Genomic DNA, 25,912 nt, shown 5'->3' with positions numbered 1-25,912 from the left:
ATCCTATCAACTTTTGGGGCCAATCGGACCACACGCCCTGGGCACCAGGGGGTGTGGTCGGGGCAAAATGAGATTTTTACAAAAATTGAATCTATAAGGGTATAGACTGAAATTAAGTGTTCCCGCGTTAGGAAGTTATTACCAAGTTAATAATAAGAGTATGTATGGAGTATTTATGTGACTCTACCTGATTCTTTACACTGTATGTAAAAGTTACATTGTAAAATGTAATTTTTTACGCAGTCCATCAAGTAGCAGCCAACTTTGGAGATTTGTTCCAATCTGGTGAAGGAATTTTTGGGCTGGGACAACACAACATTTCATCGCGTAAAGTTCATAACCGAGCGAGGGGGCATGACGCTGATCCTGTGTTAAGTCTTCCAGACGCTGAAGTTCAAGTTATGTGGAGAGATTCTTATAGTTCAATCATCGGCGGATTGTTCAGAACATGGTAAGATTGCTTTGAATTTATTTGTGTACATACCCGTTATTTATTCGTGCCACTCCATTTGCATATTTTGACACATTAGCAGAACACACATAAAGAGTGAATACAGCATGAATTGCTGTTACTAGCGTGAGATTTTGATATGCAAATGACGTAACCCGCAACCATAATTTTAATTATAATGAGGAGGTGGTAGAGTTTTTTTGTAAAAAGAATTTATTAATTGTGCGAAAAAGTATTACATTTTCCAGTCTCGTTCCTCTCTCGCGCTCGCTTAGATTTTACTCGCTGGAGGTCAATGGTTTTTCTTAGGTGAGGCTATGGTTACTGAAAAAATACCTAAGTAAGCATTCACTCGGGTTCTGAAAAGTGACCACAGCCCATAACTTTATCATTTCTCAACTGATTTCGGTCAAATAAAAACCCAGAGTCAATTATGATCATGAAGAATTTAATTCTCAGCTGCCATGCATGAACTCTTTTTATCTTGTGTTTAATCGTTAGAAAACCACTTCCATGACAACATTTTGCCTTGTTATACAAAGGTAAAGCATTTAGCAGAAAATGTGCGTGGATGGAAATGTGACAAATATTTTAATCTTTCATTTAAAATTATAATCATCAAAATCGGTTGACAAATGAAAAAGTTTTCCCCTTGGAGAAAAATGCACCTCTGGGTTTAGGGCAGGCGCTGACGGTAACTGAAGGAGTCATGTCGCTTAGCAATTGAAAAGCTTTGATTCAAATTTTCAAAGGGTGCAAGTGTACCCAGGGTTCGTTATACAACGTCGTGTCATTTAGTTTTTGCAAAATTTGGCACCCGTCAGATAATTTTCTTAATTAAATCAAATCAATTTTGTGAACAAATTTTCAACACCTATTTCAAATATTTGAACCAAACAATCGTTACTTATTCATCACGATATTACCAATTAAAAGCTAAAAATAAACTAAACCCTAAAAAGGATTGCTTAGGTGAGACTAGGGTGTGCGATTAAAAGAATGAAATAACCCCTCCTCCTCCCACCCTGGAGAGAAAGTGTTGGTAAAATAAGCATCACCGCTCTGGGAATAATTTCGCCCCCAAATATCATGGAATGTTGTATATTACGTCAATTCTTTAAACAAAAGTTTACACATCTACTAGTTTTATGGTTAGAATTACCATTGGTGCTTGTTGATTTTTGGTTAATATTGTACTGTAATATTATTGAAGACAAGTTCATTTGATAAGTAAAAGAAGACGTGGGCTGGGGCTTATTTCACTTTGAATGCGTGGTCAATAAACAGATAATCAGCCATTGGTGTTGATGTAAAATTGCAATAATATCTATCTATTATATTTGCAGTGCAAAAATTTGCACAATTCAGAAATTATTCCCAGTGTGGTGATGCTTATTTTACCAACACTTTCTCTCCAGGGTGGGAGGAGGAGGGGTTATTTCATTCTTTTAATCGCACACCCTAGTCTCACCTAAGCAATCCTTTTTAGGGTTTAGTTTATCATGCAACTCATTGTTAGTGTATGAATCAAATAACTCATGTATTTGAACTTAAATAGTATTAATATCAAACTAATCTTCATACGGACAACCTCAACATTGTCTGAGTGGAGGGAAATTTGTATTTCAGGGGATCGGAAGCGAGAGGATATCTGGATAGGAGGGAAAATATAAGCACTGAATTCTTGGATGAAAATGGCACTTTCGTAGCCAACTATTTTGTCGAGTTCCCAGGTATTGACTTAAGTGGGAACTATGATTGTGACTTAACGCTGTACCCATATGTCTCGTTTCGGGATCGGGGAGAGTTAAGTTTGATTGGAACGGGTCAATATAATTGGACCATGAAATCTGTCTGGATTAACCTTAAAGTATTCGGGAGAGCACCAATGGCTGAAAAAATGTCAGTTTCAAACGTAGATTTCAGCTTAGGCGTTGAACGTCTTCAAGGGAGGGAAGGTCTAAAATTTACCCCCTTGCACAATTTTTTCATTTTATTTAACGGAACATTAAAGAATGATAAGCATCCAACCTACTGGAGAGAAGTGATCGAGTATCGCATAATTGAAGATTTCTTATTTCACGATGAGGATAATGAACATAAGATTTCTTTCCCAGAAGCTGTAGCGAACCAGTTGCAATGTGCTTTGGACTACGCAGTTGGTGTAAGTATTATCTATTTGCTCGGGATTATGGTGTTCTTAGGATTAGCAGCCAATTCTAAAAAAATATAATGATTCCCGGCTTCAAACTTTAGGATTGCAATATCTTGGACCTGGTGGTTTCTGCTAAGAATAAAACATTCGTGACGCGTTTTAATAGAGGCAAGAATAATTCCCTCTTTACTGACAATTTGTTTAGGGGACTGCCTACGAGTTGATCGGAAAGACAATTGTTTTAGCGACAACGTGATCACAGGTCGACAGCCAACGACGTGGAGCACAGCAATGACGAGCGAGCCGGAAACCGAATTTACCGAAGATGGGACACCCACGATAACCACATATTTTACCACGTCAACCACTGCGGCCTCTACGACTTCTACAACAGAAGCGCCCGATATGCCGGACAACGTAGATCTTCTTCTGAACCAAACGCAAATTTTATTAGATCAAGCTCAATTTCTCTTAAAGATAGTTCAGGGACAAATTTGATGCTGAGTTTGAAATCTGAGATGAATATTGCAATCCTTTGTCAGAGGCGTTTGTAAAACGAAAAGAATAAACTACCTAGTTAATATAGTTTGGTCCGCAATTCTTCCATCCTGTAATTATATGATCCAATTGAGCGTGGTTTGGGAGCCATTTTTTAATGTAATTTATTAGTAACCTTCGGATATTCTAGATCCTTCTTCAAGCCAATTGATTGCATCAAATATTTTTCGAAATGTAAAAATATAAAAATATAAGTTACTTTATCTCATTCATGGAAAATTATTTTCTATGACGTACTAGGTAACTTTCACAAATGCCTACCGGGTAGACCTGATATAGACCCAGCCAGGTTTAGCAATGGTTATTGTCACCCAAACCGGCATTTGTGTATGAAACTTGAAAAATAAAAAATAATTCTTCCAATTCATATTCTCCCATTAGTCATTAATAGATAGGAGCAACCGCTATTTCAAATTTCAGTTCGCTTGGATGAGTACTGAGTTTAAGAAATTAGTGTGTCCCTTAGAATCATCCTAGATAAAAATGTGTACAATTTGAATTCCTACTTTTACGTTTGTAGCCATTATCACTGTACCGAATTTCAGCATAATAAGACAGTTGCTTAAAATCGGTGTGACCCACTCTAAATTTCACTCAGATAATGATTTTCGCATTTTTCCATAGAATGCTTCATTACGAGCAATTGATAGCCTCTGTATCAACTTTGGAAATTTTGGTCCTTGATACGCCATCCACTTATATGACCCTCACCGGTCAACCACTTGTCAGATTATGCCCGTCTTCTAACTTTACTCATAGTTTTCCCCACACTGCATGGATGCTAAATTTCAAGTCGATCGGATTAGTTTTACCGCACTTATCGCAAGACAGAGGGACAGACAGAAATGACCGGTGAACTGTAAAAAATGTTGTCATGTCATACATATTTCACAAATCGACAAACTCCGTGCACGTATAGAAATTGCAATGAGTAGAACAGCTTTAAATATCTACTACATACAATACGGATATACTTGCATAAGCATACATATGTACACAGACATACAAATACAATTCATTGCTTTAGCACATTTGTAAGTACTGTAGGTGCATAAATACATTGGGTTACAACAGTAAATACCTAAGTAAATTTAATTTCAATAAACAAGGTTCTTGAAAAGATTGATTTGATGTTTGTTTTAAATTTTATAACATTTAAGCACAAAATTTGCCCACTGCGTAATTTGTAAATTTCAATTACAAGATAAAAGCAGTATTTCAACTAATAATGCACTAATTTAATTACACAATTTTGACCATCTCAGGCAATCTGAGTTATATACATGTTTGTATGCAGTGTGGTCAGTTATTGCCAGTCATTATGAGCGACAAATGTTCTTATGAAAATGACAGAACATGGGAAATTTTCCAATTAAGATAACACAGATTAGAAATATGTACCTAATTCCAACATGGGTCGGATGATTGGATCGATCACAAGCCAAATTTATCTAAGGAGGAAAAGTGAATATAAATATTGTTTATAAAGCTTACTGTCTGGGATGCTAATTTATTTGCAATTCAACCAAAATGACAAATTTTAATAAAACGCTGCTTGTGATGGCATTTGCCTTCATGCTCTTCTGCTTTATCTCGGTTACAAGTGGAGACGCAGATATTCTGAACACAAACGATGGGGTTGATTGTAAGTAAACAAAATAATATCTACAATCTATTTCAAATTTTAATTCGATTACTAATCCACATTTTCTAGCAACGCTGTCACGACTGCAAAAAGCAATATCTTCGAGTTACGAAAAATTTCAAGGTGGGGAGTTCAACTATGATTTGTACAGAAATTTTGGAGATGGGATGCGACTGTTTTTGGATGTGAGTGACCCAATTGACATCCCCATTGTTTTTAATCGTAAGTAAATTCCTTAGAGGTGCGTGAGTTGTAAATTCACGTTAGTTAATTATGAGTGTGTGTATGTTGAAGTGTAGCACAACTTGAATTACTGTGCACCAAATTCTAGCATAAAGCTCTATGTTGTGTAAATGATTCGTAGACAACTTCAATTGGTTAATTTTAAATTAATAGTAACTGGTTTATTTCTGGTTTAATTCATTAGTAAATACAAACTTGCATGAAACTATTTCTATTATTAATGGTTAATATGGGGTATTGTGATACAACTATTTCTTATTGGCAAACTGATACAATTCCTATGGGTAATTTGATACTAATAATTTCGCAATCTCAATTTCTCATTTGAGGCAATTTGAGACTTGCGATTCACTCTTGTGCAGAACAACCCTGTGTTACAAAAATATTAAATGGGCGTTACGCGGGCTCTGGTCCGTGGCTAGCTTTACACTGCAGAGCGGACGGAAAAGCACCCGTGTATGCTAAGTAATACATTCCATTTTCCAACTTAAAATAATCTATTTGCAAGTTATGCCAGTTATGTAAGTTACATAAACCATTGTTTGTTCAACATTGGAACAAATACATGCATACATAACTTACTACCATTTTACCTGTTTAGCAGACTGCGTGCAAAACTGGACAACTCAATCTACATAAGCTGAGTTTGCAAGATGTGAAAGCGATGCAGCGTAACATACCTGCCATCACTTCCGCATATACATTGATTTGCATGTTTCTACTGAAATGCCTATGTAAATTGCGCTCAATCTGCATCTTTAAATGCAGACCGACAAACAATGCAATCTACACATTCCAGCTCAAAAATACATTCGTATTCCTACATATTAGGAATCTGAACATTCCGACCCCCTTGGACTAACTAGTTCCAAAATTAATATTACTTAATATTAACTAAATTAATCCTCCTTCTTCAATTCCGTGGGTTCAGTTTCAACAGGTAGTAGGCACAGCTTCACGATCGGTCGCTCGTACTCTCCAGTAGCTGTCCTCACCAATACCTTCCTGACCTTCTGATCTGTTCCTGGCTTGACTTCCATAACTCGTCCAATGTAATGGCGCCAAGTTATCTTCCTTGATTATTACCAGCGAACCTTCTTTAATTGATTCCACTGGTTGCATCCATTTCGGTCTTTGCTGCAATCTGACTATATATTCCGATGACCATCTTTTCCAGAACTGTTGTAGCATCTGTTGAATTAACTGCCACCTCACAAGTCTGGTCGTTGGGATTTCTGTTAAATCTGGATCAGGAATCGACGTCAATGGTTGACCAATGATAAAATGTCCAGGTGTCAGTGCTCTTAAATCCGATGGATCAGTTGACTCAGGCGTTATTGGTCTTGAATTTAGCACTGCCTCGATCTGGCTTGTAAGAGTTGTTAATTCTTCGAATGTTAATCGATTTAATCCCATTATTCTTCTAAGATGGTATTTTGTGGACTTCACCCCTGCCTCCCAGAGTCCTCCAAAGTGTGGCGCTGAAGGTGGGTTGAAATGCCAAGATATTCCTTCCTTAGACATTGTCAATGAGATATGATTATTGTGGTTCAATGTTAAACCATTAGAATTAGAAACAATTGAAACATATACCAAAGAAATTGATCATTGGAAAACCAAATTGGATGAAATCCATATGGCAATTAAGATTTTAAACCCTTCTGATATGGAGGCGCACAAAAAATGTTATTTTTCGCTTTTGGGAGCTGTTCGTGAACTTCATAACCTGTTAAGAAGCATAAAGGTTGCCATTCCTGGAAGTGCTACAAGCACGACGACAACAGGCAGTAGTACACCTCAACAAGGTATGAGATTGCCTAAACTGGAAATTCAACCTTATCATGGTGACTACTTGGAATGGAGTACTTTTAAGGATACGTTTGAAGCAGCTGTCCACAGCAACAATCAATTGTCGAAGGTACAAAAGTTTGGTTACTTGAAATCATTCCTGAAAGGTGAAGCTGCTCGGTATATAGCAGACTTGACGCTGACGGACTCTCATTATGATATTGCTTGGAATCAATTGCATGATCGTTATCAGAATAAGAGAAAAATTGTTCTTGCTACATTGGATCGATTCTTTAGTCATCCAAAAACCACTGGAACTGCAAAATCATTAAAATCTCTTATCGATGCGACAAACCGATGTATCCGATCAATGGAATTAATGGGATACAAGAAAGATAAGTCAATTGAACCAATTTATGTGCATCAGATTTTGAGTAAACTGGATCCTGGTGCAAAAGATTTATGGGAGCATACCTTGAAGGATAAGGACATGCCTAGTTTCGATGAATTATGTGAATTTTTGGAACGTCATGCTAGTGCATTAGATGAAAACCCACAACAACAAAACAAACCAAAAGTCAATGTGTATCATACACAAACACAACAACCTGTAAACAAGTGCATGCAATCATTCACATCCAGTCTTCAAATGCAGGAAGTTTCTGGATAGCAATGTCGAACAACGTTGGGTTATGGCAAAAAGTTGCAAATTGTGCTTTTGTTGTTTACGTGAGCGGCATGGACAATCAAATTGTGTAGGAAACTTTAAGTTCAAAAAATGTAACAAGGCACACAATTACTTGCTGCATATTGAAAATGCTCAACAAAACCGAAGAGAAGATCGACCGCAACAAGTTTATCATACAAATGTGCGTTGTGATGCTTCTCCTGATCGTCGAGATTCAAGACCCAATGAAGGAACAAATCATGACGAAAACAATTATATCTATCGAGGAGGAAATCCAGGTAGAAGTGAATTGAACACGGATAGGTCAGATTGACTAACAACCAATGAACAGGCTTGCTTGCCAATTATAGCAACAGCCAGAGTAAATGTGAAAAATAATTTGAATGAAAATGTGAATTGTCGTGTGTTACTGGATAATGCATCAACCAGTAATTTTATAACAGTATCTTGTGCGAAAAAACTCAAATTGAAAAAACGAAAAGCCTATGTACCTATTAATGGACAAACTGAACTTGGATGTACAAAGGGTAGTGTAGATGTCACTTTTGGCCCGTATTTTGATGAAACCAAATTGTTTAACATGGAAGCTTATATTGTTCCAAAAATTAGTAAATTACCAATGAAGGAGATTGGCAATAGCGTTGTGAGCCATCTTCCAAAAATTAACCTTGCGGATCCAGAATTTCAAACTCCAGCTGAAATCGATATCTTAGTGGGTGCAGAATTGTACTACGAGATAGTCGATGGAGAAAAGAATATGGATTCTTCAACCAGTCCGATCGCAATCAAGTCACAATTGGGATGGCTGATTGGCGGCGGCAAAACAACCTCAAAGAGGGAGTTGACAATGTGTCATACTCAAACCAATGAATTGGAAAAATTGAACCATAGTGAAAATATGTTGAAATTAGAAACATTAATGAAAAGTTTTTGGGAATTAGAAACATTGCCAGCCTTACCAATTCTTAGTAATGAAGAGAAATTGTGTGAAGTGCTGTTTAACAAAACTGTGAAAAGAGATTTTGATGGATCATTCATTGTGCAATATCCATTTAAAGAACCAAGAATTGAATTAGGAAGTTCGTTATCAATTGCGATACGACAATTTAAACAAGTTGAAAAACGTTTGCATCAGAAAGAACATTATTTAACAGAATACAAGAAATTTATGAACGAATATGAATCATTGGGGCACATGGTTGAAGTGTCACCACCAACGGCGACTAGCAAATTTAGATGCTATCTGCCACATCATTTTGTTTTGAAAGAATCGTCAACTACGACAAAGTTTCGTGTTGTCTTTAATGCATCAGCGAAGACATCAAATGGAGTCACGCTGAATGAAACCATGATGATTGGACCAAGTACACAGGATTCGTTGGCCAATTTGATCATGAGATTTCGAAAACATAAAATTGCTGTTACAGCAGACATTGAAAAAATGTATCGACAAGTGAAGATATCAAGTGAGGATCAAGAATTGCAACATATTGTGTGGAGAGAACTCCTGATAAACCATTGAAACATTATAAATTATTAACCATTACGTATGGAACCGCCGCTGGTCCATATTTGGCTACTCGTGTGCTAAGCGAGGTAGCAAAAGAACCTGATTTTCCAATTGCATCAAAAGTATTACAAGAAGATTTTTACATGGATGATTTGTTATCTGGAGCTGATACAGAAGAAAATGCTGTGAAACTTCAGTATGAAATGATTGAACTATTGAAACGTGGAGGAATGTCAATAAGAAAATTTACTTCAAATTCAGAAAAAACTCTTCAATCTATTCCAGAAGATTTGAGAGAAACGAAATCGCTGTCATTTGATAAGGACGCGACTGTAAAAACATTAGGAATTTACTGGAACCCTGCTCAAGACTGTTTTCGATTTAGAGCAGACATATTTGGCAACATGAAGTTAGGTTCACTAACAAAACGGGTGATACTTTCTGAAATTTCGAAGTTATTCGACCCTATTGGTTGGTGTGCACCTATAATAATTAATGCAAAAATTTTAATGCAATCCATTTGGAAAGAAAATTTGAACTGGGATGATTTAGTGCCAATAACAATTCAACAAAAGTGGGATAGTTTTAAAATTGAACTGAAAAATTTACAAATGTTAAAAATTCTTAGAGCCCAAGTTGGCCACTCAGGAAAAAATCAACAAACATATCTCGTAGGCTTCAGTGATGCGTCTGAACAAGCGTATTCAGTTGTAGTTTATTTAGTGTATTATGATGAACAAGGAAATGGATTATCGTATCTGGTATCCTCAAAAACTAGAGTAGCGCCTGTGAAGCAACAATCGTTACCAAGGTTAGAACTTTGTGGAGCACTACTGCTAGCAGAATTTATGCCGTTAAGTGGTGTTTATGCTTCACGTCATCGTCACGTCCTCCTTCAAATCCGATTTTTTGATTGGCTGAACCAAATTATCACTACGACAATTAAAAATTTTAACCAATCAAAAAATCGGATTTGGAGGAGGACGTAACGATGACGTGAAGCATAAATGCACCTTTAGTTGCAAAGGCTTTGAAAATGAACTTTACTGATAGCGTGGCCTACACAGATTCAACATTAACTCTTGGTTGGATTAGGTCTGAACCGTATAAGTATCACACTTTTGTAGCAAATAGAATTACCAAAATTCAAGAATTGATTCCGACAGATAAATGGGGATTCGTTCGTGGAATTGATAACCCAGCTGATTGTGCATCGCGTGGAATAAGTGTCCAAGAATTTATCAACCATCCTTTATGGTGGAACGGACCGTCTTGGTTAAATGAGAAACCACCGGTACCAAATTTAACAAGTGAAATTGTAAATAAAACTGAACCAAGTGAAGAAAGACGCGATACTTTAGTGTGTCATTTAACAAATGTTAGAATACCAAGAGACTTGATTCTCAGGTACTCAACTTTAACCAGATTGCAACGAATCACAGCAAGATTGTTAAGATTCATAACTAATGCAAGAGCAGCAGTCCAGAAGAAACGTGGATTTGCACTTGAACCAATTAGTAACCCATGGCTGTCAACAGTGGAACTTGATGTCGCTCTTAGGCGTTGGATTTCAATCGCTCAAGAGGAAGAGTTCGCTTCAGATCTGTTGCAGCTTAGAACCAAGGGAAAATTACACAATAAAAGCAGTTTATTGTCATTGAATCCATTCCTTGACAAAGACAACATTTTGCCAGTGGGGGGAAGGCTTCGTCATGCAAGCATTCCTGTGCATCAGAAACATCCAATTCTGCTGCCACCGCATCATAGGATTACGGCGATGATAATTGAAAGTGCGCATTTATTAAACTTACATGCTGGAGCACAAAGTTTGTTATCTTATCTACAACAAAAATATTGGATTGTTCGAGGAAAGGATGCGGTGAAAAGGATCGTACGAAAATGTGTCATTTGTACAAAAAATCGAGCAGAAACCATGCAACAGATGATGGCAGATCTACCTTCATTTCGAGTAACTCCATCTCATACGTTCCAGAAATGTGGAATTGATTATGCTGGACCAATTTTGATTAGACCCATTCAACCCAGAAGTAAGGTGACATTAAAGGCATATTTAGCGATATTCATTTGCTGTGCTACTCGAGCCATACATTTAGAAGTAGTTAGCTCGGCCAGCACTGAAGCATTTATTGCTGCCTTAAGAAGATTTATTGCTAGACGTGGAAAACCATCGGATATATACAGCGATAATGGAACCAATTTTGTCGGAGCTGACAAGGAGCTAAAGGAGTTACAGAAACTTACCGACAGGGTAAACCACAATAATCATATCTCATTGACAATGTCTAAGGAAGGAATATCTTGGCATTTCAACCCACCTTCAGCGCCACACTTTGGAGGACTCTGGGAGGCAGGGGTGAAGTCCACAAAATACCATCTTAGAAGAATAATGGGATTAAATCGATTAACATTCGAAGAATTAACAACTCTTACAAGCCAGATCGAGGCAGTGCTAAATTCAAGACCAATAACGCCTGAGTCAACTGATCCATCGGATTTAAGAGCACTGACACCTGGACATTTTATCATTGGTCAACCATTGACGTCGATTCCTGATCCAGATTTAACAGAAATCCCAACGACCAGACTTGTGAGGTGGCAGTTAATTCAACAGATGCTACAACAGTTCTGGAAAAGATGGTCATCGGAATATATAGTCAGATTGCAGCAAAGACCGAAATGGATGCAACCAGTGGAATCAATTAAAGAAGGTTCGCTGGTAATAATCAAGGAAGATAACTTGGCGCCATTACATTGGACGAGTTATGGAAGTCAAGCCAGGAACAGATCAGAAGGTCAGGAAGGTATTGGTGAGGACAGCTACTGGAGAGTACGAGCGACCGATCGTGAAGCTGTGCCTACTACCTGTTGAAACTGAACCCACGGAATTGAAGAAGGAGGATTAATTTAGTTAATATTAAGTAATATTAATTTTGGAACTAGTTAGTCCAAGGGGGTCGGAATGTTCAGATTCCTAATATGTAGGAATACGAATGTATTTTTGAGCTCAATCTGCATCTTTAAATGCAGACCGACAAACAATGCAATCTACACATTCCAGCTCAAAAATACATTCGTATTCCTACATATTAGGAATCTGAACACCCATAATTGGAGTTTCACCATACTTTCAAATTAGATGCTCCGTTAGCAGCTTAACAGAACTGTTTGGCCCAACAACGTTATGGTGAGCATACTGATCTGTATGTATTTATGGAAATACATTTATAAAGTTGTACTTCTATTTCATTTCCTCGTAGTCCAAATTATGATTTAAAAAGGTCATCTATCATCGTTTATCACGCTCTTTATATAAATATTAAGTATGGCAGTGTAGAGGTGAGCCGGGTTGATCATATTGACAATCCCGACCCGGCAAATTTCTTAATCCCAGCCCTCACTCGACCTAGCTAATTTCTAAACTAGCTTCGTCCGATTTAACCGGGTTGACCCGTGACCCGATACATCTACCTCTACTTGAGTGCTAAGTGGCTGTCTGTATGTGATTTAACAACACAAAACTTGTTTGTTTGTTTCAGGGCGAGTAAATTGCATGGTTTATCGGACATGGTTGACGACTTCAAGATAAAATTTATCAACAATGAAGGAGATTTTATCGCACATCTAGCCTTTCAAGTTCCCACGCTTCATGTCAATGGAGAGTACATGACAAATTTGACGCTTCTCGCCAAATACGTGGTAACGCCGGATATGTATTTTCTAGGAAATAGTTCTTACAACTCGTCGCTATCGTCTCTGGAATTCGGATTAGAAGTCGAGGGCAGAGCTTCTGCCTTCGAAAATATCTTTATTCGAAGCGTGAATCTTTCCTTCGATTATAAAAACTTTGATACTCAATTTGCAAATCTTACCTTACGATCCGCTGCCCGCCCGCTGGGGTCAACTTTTGAATGGTTTCGCCAAATTTTTACATTCTCTGAAATTCCTAAATATTTCAAATGGGATTGGACGAACTTTCACAAAACCCTCGATCTTCCAGCTGTTGCAGATGAAATTGGCCGATGTCTATTACAAAACGTTTTCAGCGTAAGAAATAAATAATTCCAGTGTTTAGGTGAAAATTTTACGTGGTTTTCTAATTTTTTGTTAGGAATGCACGCTGATGGATCTGTTAGTTTCAGGTTGGAATTAAGATATAAATGTTGTTGTGTGTTGTCATGTTTATCTTGGGACAATTGAAATTAGGTTGCTCACTAAAAGTGAAAATTTTTACAGCGGAATGCATGCAACTTAATATTGACGAGGAATGTTTAAGGACTGACATTCTCGACGTTTACTTCCCACTCCAAGCAGGATCATACAACATTAAGGAAAATGGCGAAAGGGTCAGGCGATGCTGTTGCGATTACACTTGTTGCTTCATTCCACCAACGCCAATGTTGGAGGTTTCTCCTTCAAACTTGAGACCTTTGGGTATGTGGAAAATTGATATACGTGAACATACATATGTATGCATTCAAAAATCCTGATTGATAAATTCTGTTTCAATCAATCAGTTTATTTTGTTGAAACTATGGCCGCAGCCAATATCGCTACATGTTTTTTTTATATTTTAGTACGTATTTTTTATCTTCAACTTGTGCAAATGGCTTCGGAACACTAGAGAGATGTGCGTTAATTTTGACGTTTATTAGCATTAATCCCCACGGATCCATTATTGTTAACTTTGAAATTAATTGACCCAGTCGCATACTCTTTCATACCATGGATTCTTGTCATTATACTTTACCTCTTTCGTATTATTGATTTTTAATAACATGTTTCCATTTGGTACGATATTAATTGCATAATTATACATGCTAGCAAGCAATTAAAATTTTCAACCTGTTTCCGATTTTTTGAGTTCTTCGACGAAAAGCACGAAACATCCACTTTTTAACCTAGAATTTTCCACAAAATGCCTTTTTAGAAATATTCTTTTTTAAAGAAATTTTGGTGTAAGGGTAATTTATGCAATACACACATTTTTGTACTTCGTAGTTAAGAGGTTAAGCATAACATTTCCTCTACAGCATTTAAAACTCAATCACAATCCGTTGTAACATTTTTAAATTTAGCTGCGGAACGCTATAACAATTTTCCGTTGATTTTAAACTATGAAAATCTAGTGTAGCCGATGTTGCCAATCTACCAAGTTGAAAAAATTGTAACTTCTTAAACGTGCTTGAGGTTTATTATCATGAAAAACTGTTGGTTCAATTCAAATCCGTTTCCTTCCTACTTATTCTATTTAATTATTGGACTACTCTGGTATCCATATATGAATCATTCGACATGGTAATAACGAGTTGTTGGGTAATAAATAATTTATCACCCACAAACTAAGACCAAGCTGTTCGCAAGTTACAACGAAGATATTAGTATTTATGTGACTCTACCTGATTCTTTACACTGTATGCAAACACATATGAAATTGTTTACATAGTCCATCACGTAGCAGCCAACGTTGGAGATTTGTTCCTATCTGGCGAAGGAATTTTTGGGCTGGGACGACACAATATTTCATCGCGTAAAGTACGTAACCGAGCGAGGGGACATGACGCTGATCCTGTGTTAAGTCTTCCAGACGCTGAAGTTCAAGTTATGTGGAGAGATGCTTATAGTTCCCTGATCGGCGGAATGTTCAGAACATGGTAGGATTGCTTTGAATTTATTGTATGTACTTACATACCCGTTATAAAGGCGTGCCACCCAATTTGCATATTTTGACACATTAGTAGGAGACACATTCAGAGTTAATTCAACATGGATAGCTGTTACGGGCGTGAGATTTTCATAAATGCAAATGACGTGACCGTAATTTCAGTGCATGAGTCACATTAACTCATGTTTTTGTACTTAAATAGTATTAATATCAAATTAATCTTCACATGGACAACCTTGACATTGTCTCAGTAGAGGAAAATTCTTATTTCAGGGGATCGGAAGTGAGGGGATACCTGGATGGGAGGGAAAATATAAGCACTGAATGTTTAGATGAAAATGGCACTTTCGTTGCGAACTATTCCGTCGAATTCCCAGTAATTTACTTAAGTGGGAACTATGACTCAGACTTAACGCTGTACCCATCTTTCTCGTATCGGGATCGAGGAGAGCTAAGTTTGATAGGAACTGGTCAATATAATTGGACCATGGAACCCGTATGGATTATCGTTAAAGTATTCCGAAGGGCACCAATGACTGAAAAAATGTCAGTTTCAAACGTAGATTTCAGCATAGGAATTGAACGTCCTCAAGGGAGGGAAGGTCTAAAATTTACCGCACTGCACAATTTTTTCATTTTATTTAACGGAACAGTAAAGAATGAGAAGCATCCAACCTACTGGAGAGAAGTGATCGAGTATCGCATAATTGACGATTTCTTATTCCACGATAGGAATAATGAACATAAAATTTCTTTCCCAGAAGTTGTAGGGAACCAGTTGCAGTGTGCGTTGGATTATGCAGTTGGTGTAAGTATTGTCTGTTTACTCAGAATTACAGTGCATTTAACATCCCATCAAAAAAATAAAATGACTCTGGACTTCAAATTTTAGAACTGCAACATCTTGGACTTGGTGGCCTCTGGTAAGATTAAAATATTCATTGCGCGTTTTAATAGAAGCAAGAATAAATCCTTAATTATTTACTATTTCTTTAGGGGACTGCTTACGAGTTGATCGAAACGACAATTGTTTCGGCGACAACGTGATGACAGTCCGGCAGCCATCAACGTGGAGCACGGCAATGACGAGCGAGCCGGAAACCGAATTTACCGAAGATGGGACACCGGCCATGACCACATATCTCACAACGTCAACCACTGTAGCTTCTACGACTTCGACGACAACAGAAGCGCCAGACATCCCGGACAACGTAGATCTTCTTTTGAACCAAACCCAAATTTTATTAGATCAAGCTCAATTACTCTTAAAAATAGTACAGGGACAAATTTGATACCAGATTTGAAATCTGCGATGAATATTACAATCAGACGTTTTAAAAATGAAAAGAATAAACAAGTCCATATAGTTTGTGTGCAATTCCTTCCGTGTCAATTGTCAACAATTGAAAATTATTTTCAATTACATAATAAGTAACTTGATTAGATTTTTAAGAGTTAATACCTGCCTGCAGTTCAGACTAGCCCGAATGAGGTTTAGCAATGGTTGTCACGAATCTGTTTTTTTGCATGAAATTTGATAAGTAAAAATTGACTTTTTCAAGTACAACTCATATCCATCCATTATTATGAGTAGATAGTAGCAACCCCTATTTCAAATTTCAATTCGCTTGGATCAGTTGAAGAAATCGGTACAACCTTCGAATCTTCCGAGATAACAATTTGCACAATTTCAATTCCTATTCCTACCCACAGTACCGAATTTCAGCATTTTTAGACAATTTCTTAAAATTGGTACCTAGGTATGTACCACCCTCGGGTCCACCCAGATGATAATTTTTGCAATTTCGCGAAATAATATTTCATTATATCCATTGACGGCCCTGTTCCACGCTTGAGCTTCCTACGATAATTTTTAAAATTTGGGCCTTAATACCCTATCCGACAAGAGGATATACAGACAAACAGACGGATACACAGCCTGACAGACTGGTATTTGGGAACAAGTATAGCAGTTTTACATATGCTCAAACAATTCATTGCTTAATTATTACTGTAGGTGCGTAAGTGTACATACATATGTATGTAGATATGTTTGTAATATTAAGTAATTGGTGTAAAAACTTCATACTGTATATTCGGATTTAAACAATAAAGACAAGTAAATTTAATTCTAATTATCAAAGTTCTCGAAAAGATTGATTTGATATTTACAATTTTATAACAGATAAGTACACAATTTTCCAACTGCGTAGTTTGTAAAGTTCGACAAGATCGAATCACCGTTTCAATTGATAATGCACTAATTTAATTACACGATTTTGACCAGCGTAGGTAATCTGAATTATATATGTGTATGTTTTTTTCAGTGTGGTCAGTTATTGCGAGTCATTATGAGCGACAAATGTTCTTATGAAAATGACAAAACATGGGGAATTTTTCAATTAAGATAAAGCAGATTGGAAACAAATTTGTACATTCAACTTGGGTCGGATGATTGGATCGATCACAAGCCTAATTTATCTAAGGAGGAAAAGTGAATATAAATATTGTTTATAAAGCCTCCAGTCCGGGATAATAATTTATTTCCAATTCAACAAGATGAGAAATTTTAACAAAACACTGCTTGTGATTGTATTTGCCGTGATACTTTTCTGCTTTATCTCAGTTACCAGTGGAGATGCACAAATTCTGAACACAAACGATGGGGTTGATCGTAAGTAAACTGTATCATACGATCTATTTAAAATTTGACTTTTATTGCTAATTCACATTTTCTAGCAACGCTATCACGACTGCAAAAAGCAATATCTTTGAGTTACCAAAACTTTCAAGGTGGAGAGTTCAATTATGATTTGGTGAGAAATTTTGGAGATGGGGTGCGACTCTTTTTGAATGTGGATGACCCAATTAACCTCCCCACTATTGGGGTTTCACCAAACTTTCAAATTAGATGCGCCAATCCCAGATTAACAGAGCTGTTTGGCCCAACAACTATATGGTTAGCATAATTATCGGTATTTATGATATTACATTCTTTCGTACTTCTAAATAGTTAATTTTGTCGTAATTAAAATTTTAATTTTATAAGACCATCTACGAAAGATCGTCTATCACACTCTTACATATGTACATATTAACCCTTTAAACTGTAACGAAGACAATAGTCGTTTTATAAGAAATGGTTTAATTCGGGAGTACTACAAAAGTCGTCCTGAAAAATCGCCGTCATGGCGCGGAAGGAAGACAATTGTCGTTTCTAGGAGGTCATTGATTTTCGCCATTTTCTCTCCGCGACCTAAAATTTGTTGAAATTTTGAGGCATTTCTCCTATGCCAACACAATGCTAAATTTGAAGATTTTCTTCCCAAAAATTTGGATATTTCCCTATACAACTCAATGTTAAATTTTTGATTTTTCAGTTTTTCGAGTTTTATTAAAAACTCCTGAATTTCTCCTCCCGCATCATGACCACAATATACTTATCGTGTCCCCGATTTAATGCATTTTCTTGTCGTTAATCACACAGGTTAAAGGGTTAAGCACGGCAGTGCAAGGGTGTATCGTGTCAAATATTCTGAAAACCTAGCCTGATTACTGAATCTTGCTCGTCCGACCCTACTAATTTCTGAATCGCACCCGCCTGAGCTGGCTAATTTCTTACCTGATCCGCTCGAACCTCGACTGAGTGCTTGGAGCAGGTTCGCTGTAATCTGTATGCGAGTAAATTGCACGGCTTGTCGGACATGATTCACGACTTTAACATAAAGTTTATCAACAATGAAGGGGATTTTATCGCAAATCTAGCCATCCAAGTGCCCTCGCTTTATGTCACTGGAGAGTACATGACGAACTTGACGCTTCTCGCCAAACATGGGCTAACACCGGATATGTATTTTCTAGGAAATAGTTCTTACAACTCTACGATTTCGTTTCTCGAATTTGGATTAGAAGTCGAGGGCAGAGCTTCTGCCTTCGAAAATATCTTTATTCGAAGCGTCAATCTTTCTTTCGACTATGAAGACTTTGATACCCAGTTTTCAAACCTCACCTTACATTCCATTGCTCGTTTTGCAACTTATGAATGGCGTCGCCAAATTATTAAATTCTCTGAAGTTCCTAAATATTTCAAGTGGAATTGGGTGCTCTTTAATACTACTCTCGATCTTCCAGCTAAAGCAAATGAAATTGGTCGATGTCTAGTACAAAATGTTTTCAGCGTAAGAAATAGATACATAATTCAGGGTTTATATATATGGGAATTTAACTTAACGTCGAGTTTTTCAGGAATGCACGCTGATGGACCTATTAGGTTCAGGTTGGAAGTAACATATCTTTTGGCAAGTGAAATTTAAAAACGATGTTCACTAATCCTAAGTTAAATTTTTACAGCGGAATGCATGAAACTTAATATTGACGAGGAATGTTTAAGGACTGACATTCTCGACGTTTACTTCCCACTCCAACCAGGATCCAGCATCAAGGAAAGTGACCAAAGGGTCAGGCGATCCTCTTCCGATTCCACTTTTTGCTTCATTCCACCAACCTTCGGGGTGTCTACTTCAAACTTGAGACCTTTGGGTAAGTTAAAAATTGACATACCTCATCATATGGGCACATACCTAAATCTTCGTTGGTTGATGATTTGTCGGATTCATGCACTCTTAAGAAACTGGTATTAAATCGTTATTGACCAGGGTGCATACATATCTTTACCAGAATACTGAATGACGATCAGTTTGGCGAAAGCCAGTTTTGCGAATTTTTTTTTCGCCAATATGCTAAAAACAACATGAAAGTACCAAATGGCGAAATTATTGTCACCTGTGGCGAAAGCGGAACATTTTCAAAATTACATTTGGTGAAATTTAAACTTCTCTTTAATTTGTAAATTTTTAGTAAACTTGGTCTGCTATATTTCCAGTTATCCTTATTTTGATATGTAGTAGTTCCATGCGCTTGATGCACTATCCCATTTATGTGACCCAACAGGATTTTTTAAGTGCTAATGCATGCATAATTGTTTGCGCAGTCCAGCAAGTCGCAGCCAACTTTGGCGACCTGTTCTTATCTGGGGAAGGAATTTTTGGGCTACGACAGCAGAATATTTCTTCTCGTAAAGTACGTAACCTATCGAAAGGACCGGCGGTTGATCCTGCACTGAGCTTTCCAGACTCTGAAGTTCAAGTTATGTGTACATCGATACATGGTTCCGTTTTCGGCGGGTTGTTCAGAACCTGGTAGGATTACATCGAATTTATTTATGTTAATTTAGAATATTTTGACACCTTATCGAGAGACACCAGGGTGCATAAACATTTTGTTGTCCATGGTTTCTCCAAAGAGGGTGATGCAAGGATGATTTTTTTTCAAAAAAGTGAATTACATGTAATTTTGCGTTTGCCATAAATTAAGATATAGTAATATTAATGGGGCCGCGGCGAGATGGGAATGTTGGTGGAAGGGCTTGTTGTTTGTTTGTAATAGTGCCTCTCGCCTTAGTACTTAATATTTATTTGACCTAGATTATGAATAACGAGTGTACTTAACCATTCAACTTTACCTGGATAGTGGATACCCTAAAATTATGTTTCCAGTTATTGAACAAAAGTGTTCATATGTAATTGCACCCACAAATTTACCCAATATATTGATTCATATACATATTAAGTCCTGTGAACTCATGAATCTGTATAGCATGGATTGGTTACTTTCTATACTGCCCCGTTTATTTTCGCGAGACACACTGTGCATGTTCTTCCACCTAAACTTGTTCCCCCGAACTATAAAGATATTTGATTACGTAGCTGTCATGAAATTCGTCACTTTCGTGAAAATTTTGACAAATATTTGTTTGGGTTTAATTTATTTTATAGATTGATCTATTGTCTTGAAATGTTTTTAAACCCGTTAATTTTAATGCAAATTGTGAATGGACGATCCCAGGGCAGGCTTGGTTTTGATTGGTTACAAAGGTAGGGCTTTGTACTGCAGGACTTGGTGCCTTCGCCCCCATTTTTGAGCTCAGTTTGAAGTGTATTATGCACAGTCACCCCCAAACAGGCTCAGGTTGATGTTACAGAATGAATTTAAGATAATATTGTTGCTTTTATGTCCATAAATTTTTTTTTCGAATATTCGGACACAGGCACCAAATCGTGGCATGAGGCGCGTAGTACAATCTCTTCCCATGTTGTCTCACTCTGTTTACTGTTTACTGAAGTTTATTAAAATGTCGCAAATCATCAGAAAAAATCTGCTTTTCAGATCAAGACACGTACAATAATGAATTCATCTAAACTACGCTAAAAACTACAACAAAATCATGGTTGCACTTCTTGGTCACGATTCTGACCAGTGACAAAGTCACGTGCTTTTGATTGAAACAAACCATAAGACATATTACTCTTCAAACCACTAGTAACCTATCCATGGTGTAATATAGATTCATGTGTGAACTGCGTAAAAATTACGTGATAAACTCGCGAAATCCCAATTTTTCAAATTTTCAAATGTCGAGTAAAATGACGCGACCTGTTTATGTAGTATTAAATTAATCTCCAAGCGGAAACCCTTAACATTTCCTGAATGGAGGGAAATTTTTATTTCAGGGGATCTGAAGTGAGAGGACACCAGAATGGGAGGGAAAATATAAGCACTGAATTCTTAGATGAAAACGGCACGTTCGTAGTCAACTATTCTGTCGAATTCCCAGTCATTTACTTGAGTGGGAACTATGAGTCTGACTTAACCTTGTACACCAGTGCTGACGGTCAAAGGGATCAAGGCGAGTGGAGTTATATTGGAGCGGGTCAATATAATTGGACCATGGAACCGGTCTGGATTTTCGTTAAGGTATTCGGAAGGGCACCAATGGCTGACAAAATGTCAGTTTCAAACGTAGATTTCAGCATAGGAATTGAGCGTCCTCAACGGAGGGAAGGTCTAAAATTTACCGCCTTGCAGAATTTTTTAATTTCATTTAAAGGAAATTTACCATCTGGGTCGCGGGTGTGCCAGGGCAAGTAAAGTGTGTCCCAAGGCCTTTTCGCCATGTGAGCCTCGTCCACTCACACCCCCCACCTGCGTGCCTGGTAACACCCCCTGCCACACCCGTCCCAGCAACGACAAGCTGAGCCATCAGGCGAAGATGGATTCGCCGGACCAGTGCACAGGAGGATCTACGCTTTGGAGGGACTCCCCAAGTAGGTTTTGTTTTGGTATATCGGGGTGGTGACCGTGGGGAGTGGTTGTTTGAAGAGTGGGGGAGGGGGTCGTGCATGGCGGAGGGCAGCATAGTCTGGTCTACGGGGGTCCCATGACCTAGCTGTGTTGAGATGGGGAAGGGGCAAGTGGGGGGGTCATCGGCCCCGGCTTCCGTGGGGACGTGGGCAGATCCCACGGTCCGTGGATACCCCCCGCCCAACAACCTTCAACTGTCTGCTTCCGCATGCAGACGCCACCCTCATTTGGATATCACCAGCACCCCACGGAATCCTCCTATGTATCACTGCCATACATTTTCCTACCTGGTGTCCAGTTTGGGCCGAATGGTGTATTGGGCCACCTTCCCAATACATGTAGAGGTTTTCCGAACTATCGGTTTTCCCTCTACACCCTTGCTACTGCTGCTATATACATATTATCATTAGATTGTAGCCTAAAATATTATTATGGTGTGTGATTAGCCTTATTGGGATGCCGTGTGCTACTTGTGGATCATGCCCACAACTGAGCACACACTTTACTAATTCTTAGATTGTACATTATGAGATGAAACTATGTATGTAAGTAGTTTGAATGAGTTTGTATATGTAACGAATGAATGATTATGATTGTAAGAGCTTGCGCTATATCAATCTTGAATAAACCTACCTACCTACCTACCTAAAGGAAATTTAACGAAAGATAAACATTCAACCTTTTGGCGAGAAGTTAGCAATGGTTATGAAATTGAAGATTTCGTATTCCATGATAATAATAATGATCAAAGTATTGCGTTACCAGAAGTTGTCGCGAAACAGTTTGCAGTGTGCTTTGGACTACGCAGTTGGGGTAAGTATCAATTTACTCAGGATTACAGTGCAGTTAGCGGCCCATTTTAAAACAAATAAGATGACTTTCGACTTCAAATTTTAGAACTGCAATATCTTAGACCTGGTGGTCTCTGGTAAGAATAAAATATTCATTACGCGGTTTATAGCAAGTAGCAAGCATAATAGTATAGTAGCAAGAATAATTCCCTATTTATTGATTATTTCTCTAGGGGACTGCTTACGAGTTGATCGAAACGATAATTGTTTTAGCGACAACGTAATGACCGTTCGACAGCCAACAACGTGGAGCACAGCCATGACCAGCCAGCCGGAGACCGAATTTACCGAAGATGAAACACCCTCGATAACCACACATGTTACAACATCAACCACTGTGGCGTCTACGACTTCTACAACAGAAGCGCCCGACATCCCGGACAACGTAGATCTTCTTCTGAACCAAACCCAAATTTTATTAGATCAAGCTCAATTACTCTTAAAGATAGTTCAGGGACAAATTTGATGCTGAGTTATGACGATTTTAATATTTCTTAAAATAAACGACTTAAAATATGACAAAATGACTTAAAATAAATGATGAGCTGAGAATAAACGTCGTTCATTACAATCTCCAAATGCTCAGAATGCGTAAGATATTATGTCTACCTAGAAGGACCACAAGTTCGGCACAAGCATTTCTGGTGATAAATTACAAAGTATTAGAGGTATTTGTTAGAAATTTTTATGGATGAACAAAGCGTTAATATTGTTTTGAATTCATAACTTCGTTTTCAAAATTTCCCCCACCGGCTTGTACACAAGATATAAGTGGTGGCGGTGACTGGTCGATCGCGGCGACTTCCGAGGTGCCCAGGGTACCCACCAATTTTTTTGGAATCTACTTGGACGTTAGATAAAGGATCCATTCATATTTTTGTGCAAAACTTATATTTGGCGCATTGACGTGGCGCCAAACTTAAAAATTCGCATTTTCGACTAACTTAAAACCCCCATAACTTTTGCAGTTTCCGTTAGATTTTCAAGATTTGGTACTCAAAATGATCATATAGGTCCAAGTTTTAGGGAAAAATCAAAAATCAAACCTTTTTAATTTTTGAGATATTTTTACGATTTTTTCGACGAACCCCTATATCTAAGAAAATTGCGAAAATTTGGGAAAAATTTAAAATCTCTTTTGTTTGAAAAATTTCATTGCAAAAGTTATGGCGGTTTTAGAATTAAATACAATCAAATTTGGCGAATGAGGCGCCACGTCCCGCGCCAAATATAAGTTTTGCACGTAAATATGAATGAATCTTTCATCTAGTAGATTCTAAAAAAACATGGTGGGTGCCCTGGGCACGACGGGCACCTCAGAAGCTTCCCTTGTAAGTATGACCTCAGGCCTTCCACACTTGTGTGAGATTTAGAACATACTAGTGCCAGTAATTTTGACCTCGGATTAAGGTGTGCACATGATGAGAACCGTTGTTGGGATGAACTAGTCAGGAAAGTTCGTTCGAAGCCAGTTTTGCGCAATTTTGTACCATGTGCAGGAACAGTCTTATTAAAAAGCCCAATGCTGGTTTTCTGAGGGTTCATAGTTCAGGTTTTTAACTATTGGCTCCAGGACACTCTGAAAATGGTTCTTGCCTGGAACATTTACTCTTTGCGGTAAAAACAGAGATTTGCATTTTCCAACCAATCCGCTCCTATTCACACCAGGATGATGAGTTCTTATTGACTTCCGCATACTTAAATGGATGTCAGACTTCCGTAGAGTAAAAACCCAGCCAGTTAAGTCATCTATTCTGAGGTCATCCGTTCTGATAGCCTTGAACGCTTTTCACATCTAGCCACGATCGAGTAGTTCGGTCATAAGTCATTTCTTGTGTACAAGCCCGAAATTGGGAAAACGAATTATGATATTAATATCTTGTTCTTCCATAAAAATTCGAATACTTTCTGATTCATCACCTGAAATGCTTGTGCGGGAATTTATGGTCCGAGTGTGTATCTGTAACTCATCTTTTCAAACTTTTTCTTCAGTAAATCAGCAAACTTTACCTGGTTTGCTGATGTATTGCCAGTCTTAATGTTAACCTACAGAACTGCAAAAAAATCACAGCCTCCTAAATGCATTTATTTGAAGTTTGTTATTTCATCAAAAGTTTGGTCGGAAACAGTGCAGAACATACCTTTCGAAAATATTTATTGGACCACCCACGTACATATTTACAACAATACAACGACACCCAGGGTTTTAATTTTCACTGTCAAGCTACACCGTACAAAAATGTGTAGGTAAAATATAGAATACGTCTTACCCATTCCTGAGATATTCGCAAAAAAAAACCTCCAAAAAGTTACATTTCTGTACACATATGTATCCATATGTACCAAAATTGAGGACATACATAGTACTCGCTAAAGTTCTGTTATAAGATTTCCCGGGTAAATTAAGCAGGCAAGACAATTTTTTAGAAAGTTCTACTATTTTTTATTGAAATCTCCATACAATTGTCCGTCAGAAACCATGTTTCGCAAACCTTTGTGACCCAAGATGCCGAAATGACAGATAGGCAAACATAGAGTGTTTAAATTTTTCAGCAACATTTCAGCGAACACAAAAATTCATTCAGACATTTTCTAATTGCTCAACAAAAATCTGAATTGATTGCAAGGTGGTCGACCGTACCATAAAATGGTGAACTGACACTGTCAGTGTCGACAACCGCAAAAGAAGAGAAAGGGAACGATTACAAAGGTCACCAAAATTCACCAAGGCGCGAAAAAATTGGATTCGATAAAATCCATGCCGAGCCCAAAGAAAATTTCCCTCAAATGAACGGATTAAGTAAGACTAGGTCCTGGGCCCTTAAACTAAACCTTAGACTTATGTCTTCAAGACATGAGGAGGAACACTTCCTAACTACTCGCCAGGTAAAAACAGACCCATCAGAACCCGATATAATTTTGTCAGCTCTACTTGGGGATCTCGACAGAATTATTAGAATTTTTAAACCACGCCCCTAGTTGGTGTGGCGTTCAGCGACTTAAAGTTGTTTTCTCCGATTTAAAATTTCTCCCACAGCGAAATAGCACCACTTGTATTTTTGCGTTTCCATCAAGGCTCCTGTTTTCGGTTGTGGCACTTTTGAGTGCATTTTCAGCTCAAATTTAAATTTGTCAAAAAG

The 25,912-nt window shown here is 37.8% G+C and overlaps 4 protein-coding genes across 5 annotated transcripts; all 4 read left to right on the top strand.

Moving 5' to 3' along the window:
• The first annotated feature begins 7,656 nt into the window (after positions 1 to 7,656).
• On the top strand, positions 7,657 to 11,928 carry LOC110857884. The gene is made up of 5 exons (XM_022106498.1): positions 7,657 to 7,806; positions 7,860 to 8,981; positions 9,029 to 9,447; positions 9,667 to 9,849; positions 10,134 to 11,928. The coding sequence occupies exons 1-5, from the start codon at positions 7,657 to 7,659 to the stop codon at positions 11,926 to 11,928; spliced, it is 3,669 nt and encodes a 1,222-aa protein (XP_021962190.1).
• A 678-nt stretch (positions 11,929 to 12,606) lies between these two features.
• LOC118438228 lies at positions 12,607 to 16,070 on the top strand. Its single transcript, XM_035858125.1, has 7 exons — positions 12,607 to 13,103; positions 13,168 to 13,198; positions 13,293 to 13,490; positions 14,503 to 14,710; positions 14,995 to 15,529; positions 15,614 to 15,644; positions 15,718 to 16,070. The coding sequence occupies exons 1-7, from the start codon at positions 12,624 to 12,626 to the stop codon at positions 16,011 to 16,013; spliced, it is 1,779 nt and encodes a 592-aa protein (XP_035714018.1). The 5' UTR covers positions 12,607 to 12,623; the 3' UTR covers positions 16,014 to 16,070.
• A 1,116-nt stretch (positions 16,071 to 17,186) lies between these two features.
• Positions 17,187 to 22,565, top strand: LOC118438321. 2 transcript variants are annotated; one of them, XM_035858285.1, is made up of 7 exons: positions 17,187 to 17,395; positions 17,461 to 17,680; positions 18,209 to 18,899; positions 18,967 to 18,997; positions 19,072 to 19,260; positions 19,712 to 19,919; positions 21,291 to 22,565. In XM_035858285.1, exons 3-7 carry the CDS (start codon positions 18,426 to 18,428, stop codon positions 21,706 to 21,708), a joined length of 1,320 nt encoding a protein of 439 aa, XP_035714178.1. In that variant the 5' UTR covers positions 17,187 to 17,395; positions 17,461 to 17,680; positions 18,209 to 18,425; the 3' UTR covers positions 21,709 to 22,565. The 2 variants fall into 2 exon arrangements, with proteins under 2 accessions (XP_035714178.1, XP_035714179.1); XM_035858286.1 differs by lacking the exons at positions 17,187 to 17,395; positions 17,461 to 17,680 and having other exon boundaries at positions 18,049 to 18,899.
• Positions 22,566 to 22,592: 27 nt separating this feature from the next.
• Positions 22,593 to 23,327, top strand: LOC110857740. Its single transcript, XM_022106351.2, has 3 exons — positions 22,593 to 22,734; positions 22,819 to 22,849; positions 22,946 to 23,327. The coding sequence occupies exons 1-3, from the start codon at positions 22,621 to 22,623 to the stop codon at positions 23,236 to 23,238; spliced, it is 438 nt and encodes a 145-aa protein (XP_021962043.1). The 5' UTR covers positions 22,593 to 22,620; the 3' UTR covers positions 23,239 to 23,327.
• The last annotated feature ends 2,585 nt before the right edge of the window (positions 23,328 to 25,912 follow it).

Source organism: Folsomia candida, unplaced genomic scaffold (genome assembly GCF_002217175.1).
Source record: "Folsomia candida strain VU population unplaced genomic scaffold, ASM221717v1 Fcan01_Sc019, whole genome shotgun sequence".
In the NCBI taxonomy this organism is placed as follows: Eukaryota; Metazoa; Arthropoda; class Collembola; order Entomobryomorpha; family Isotomidae; genus Folsomia; species Folsomia candida.
Note: the sequence above shows the minus strand (reverse complement) of the source record. Positions and strands in the feature narration are given on the sequence as shown.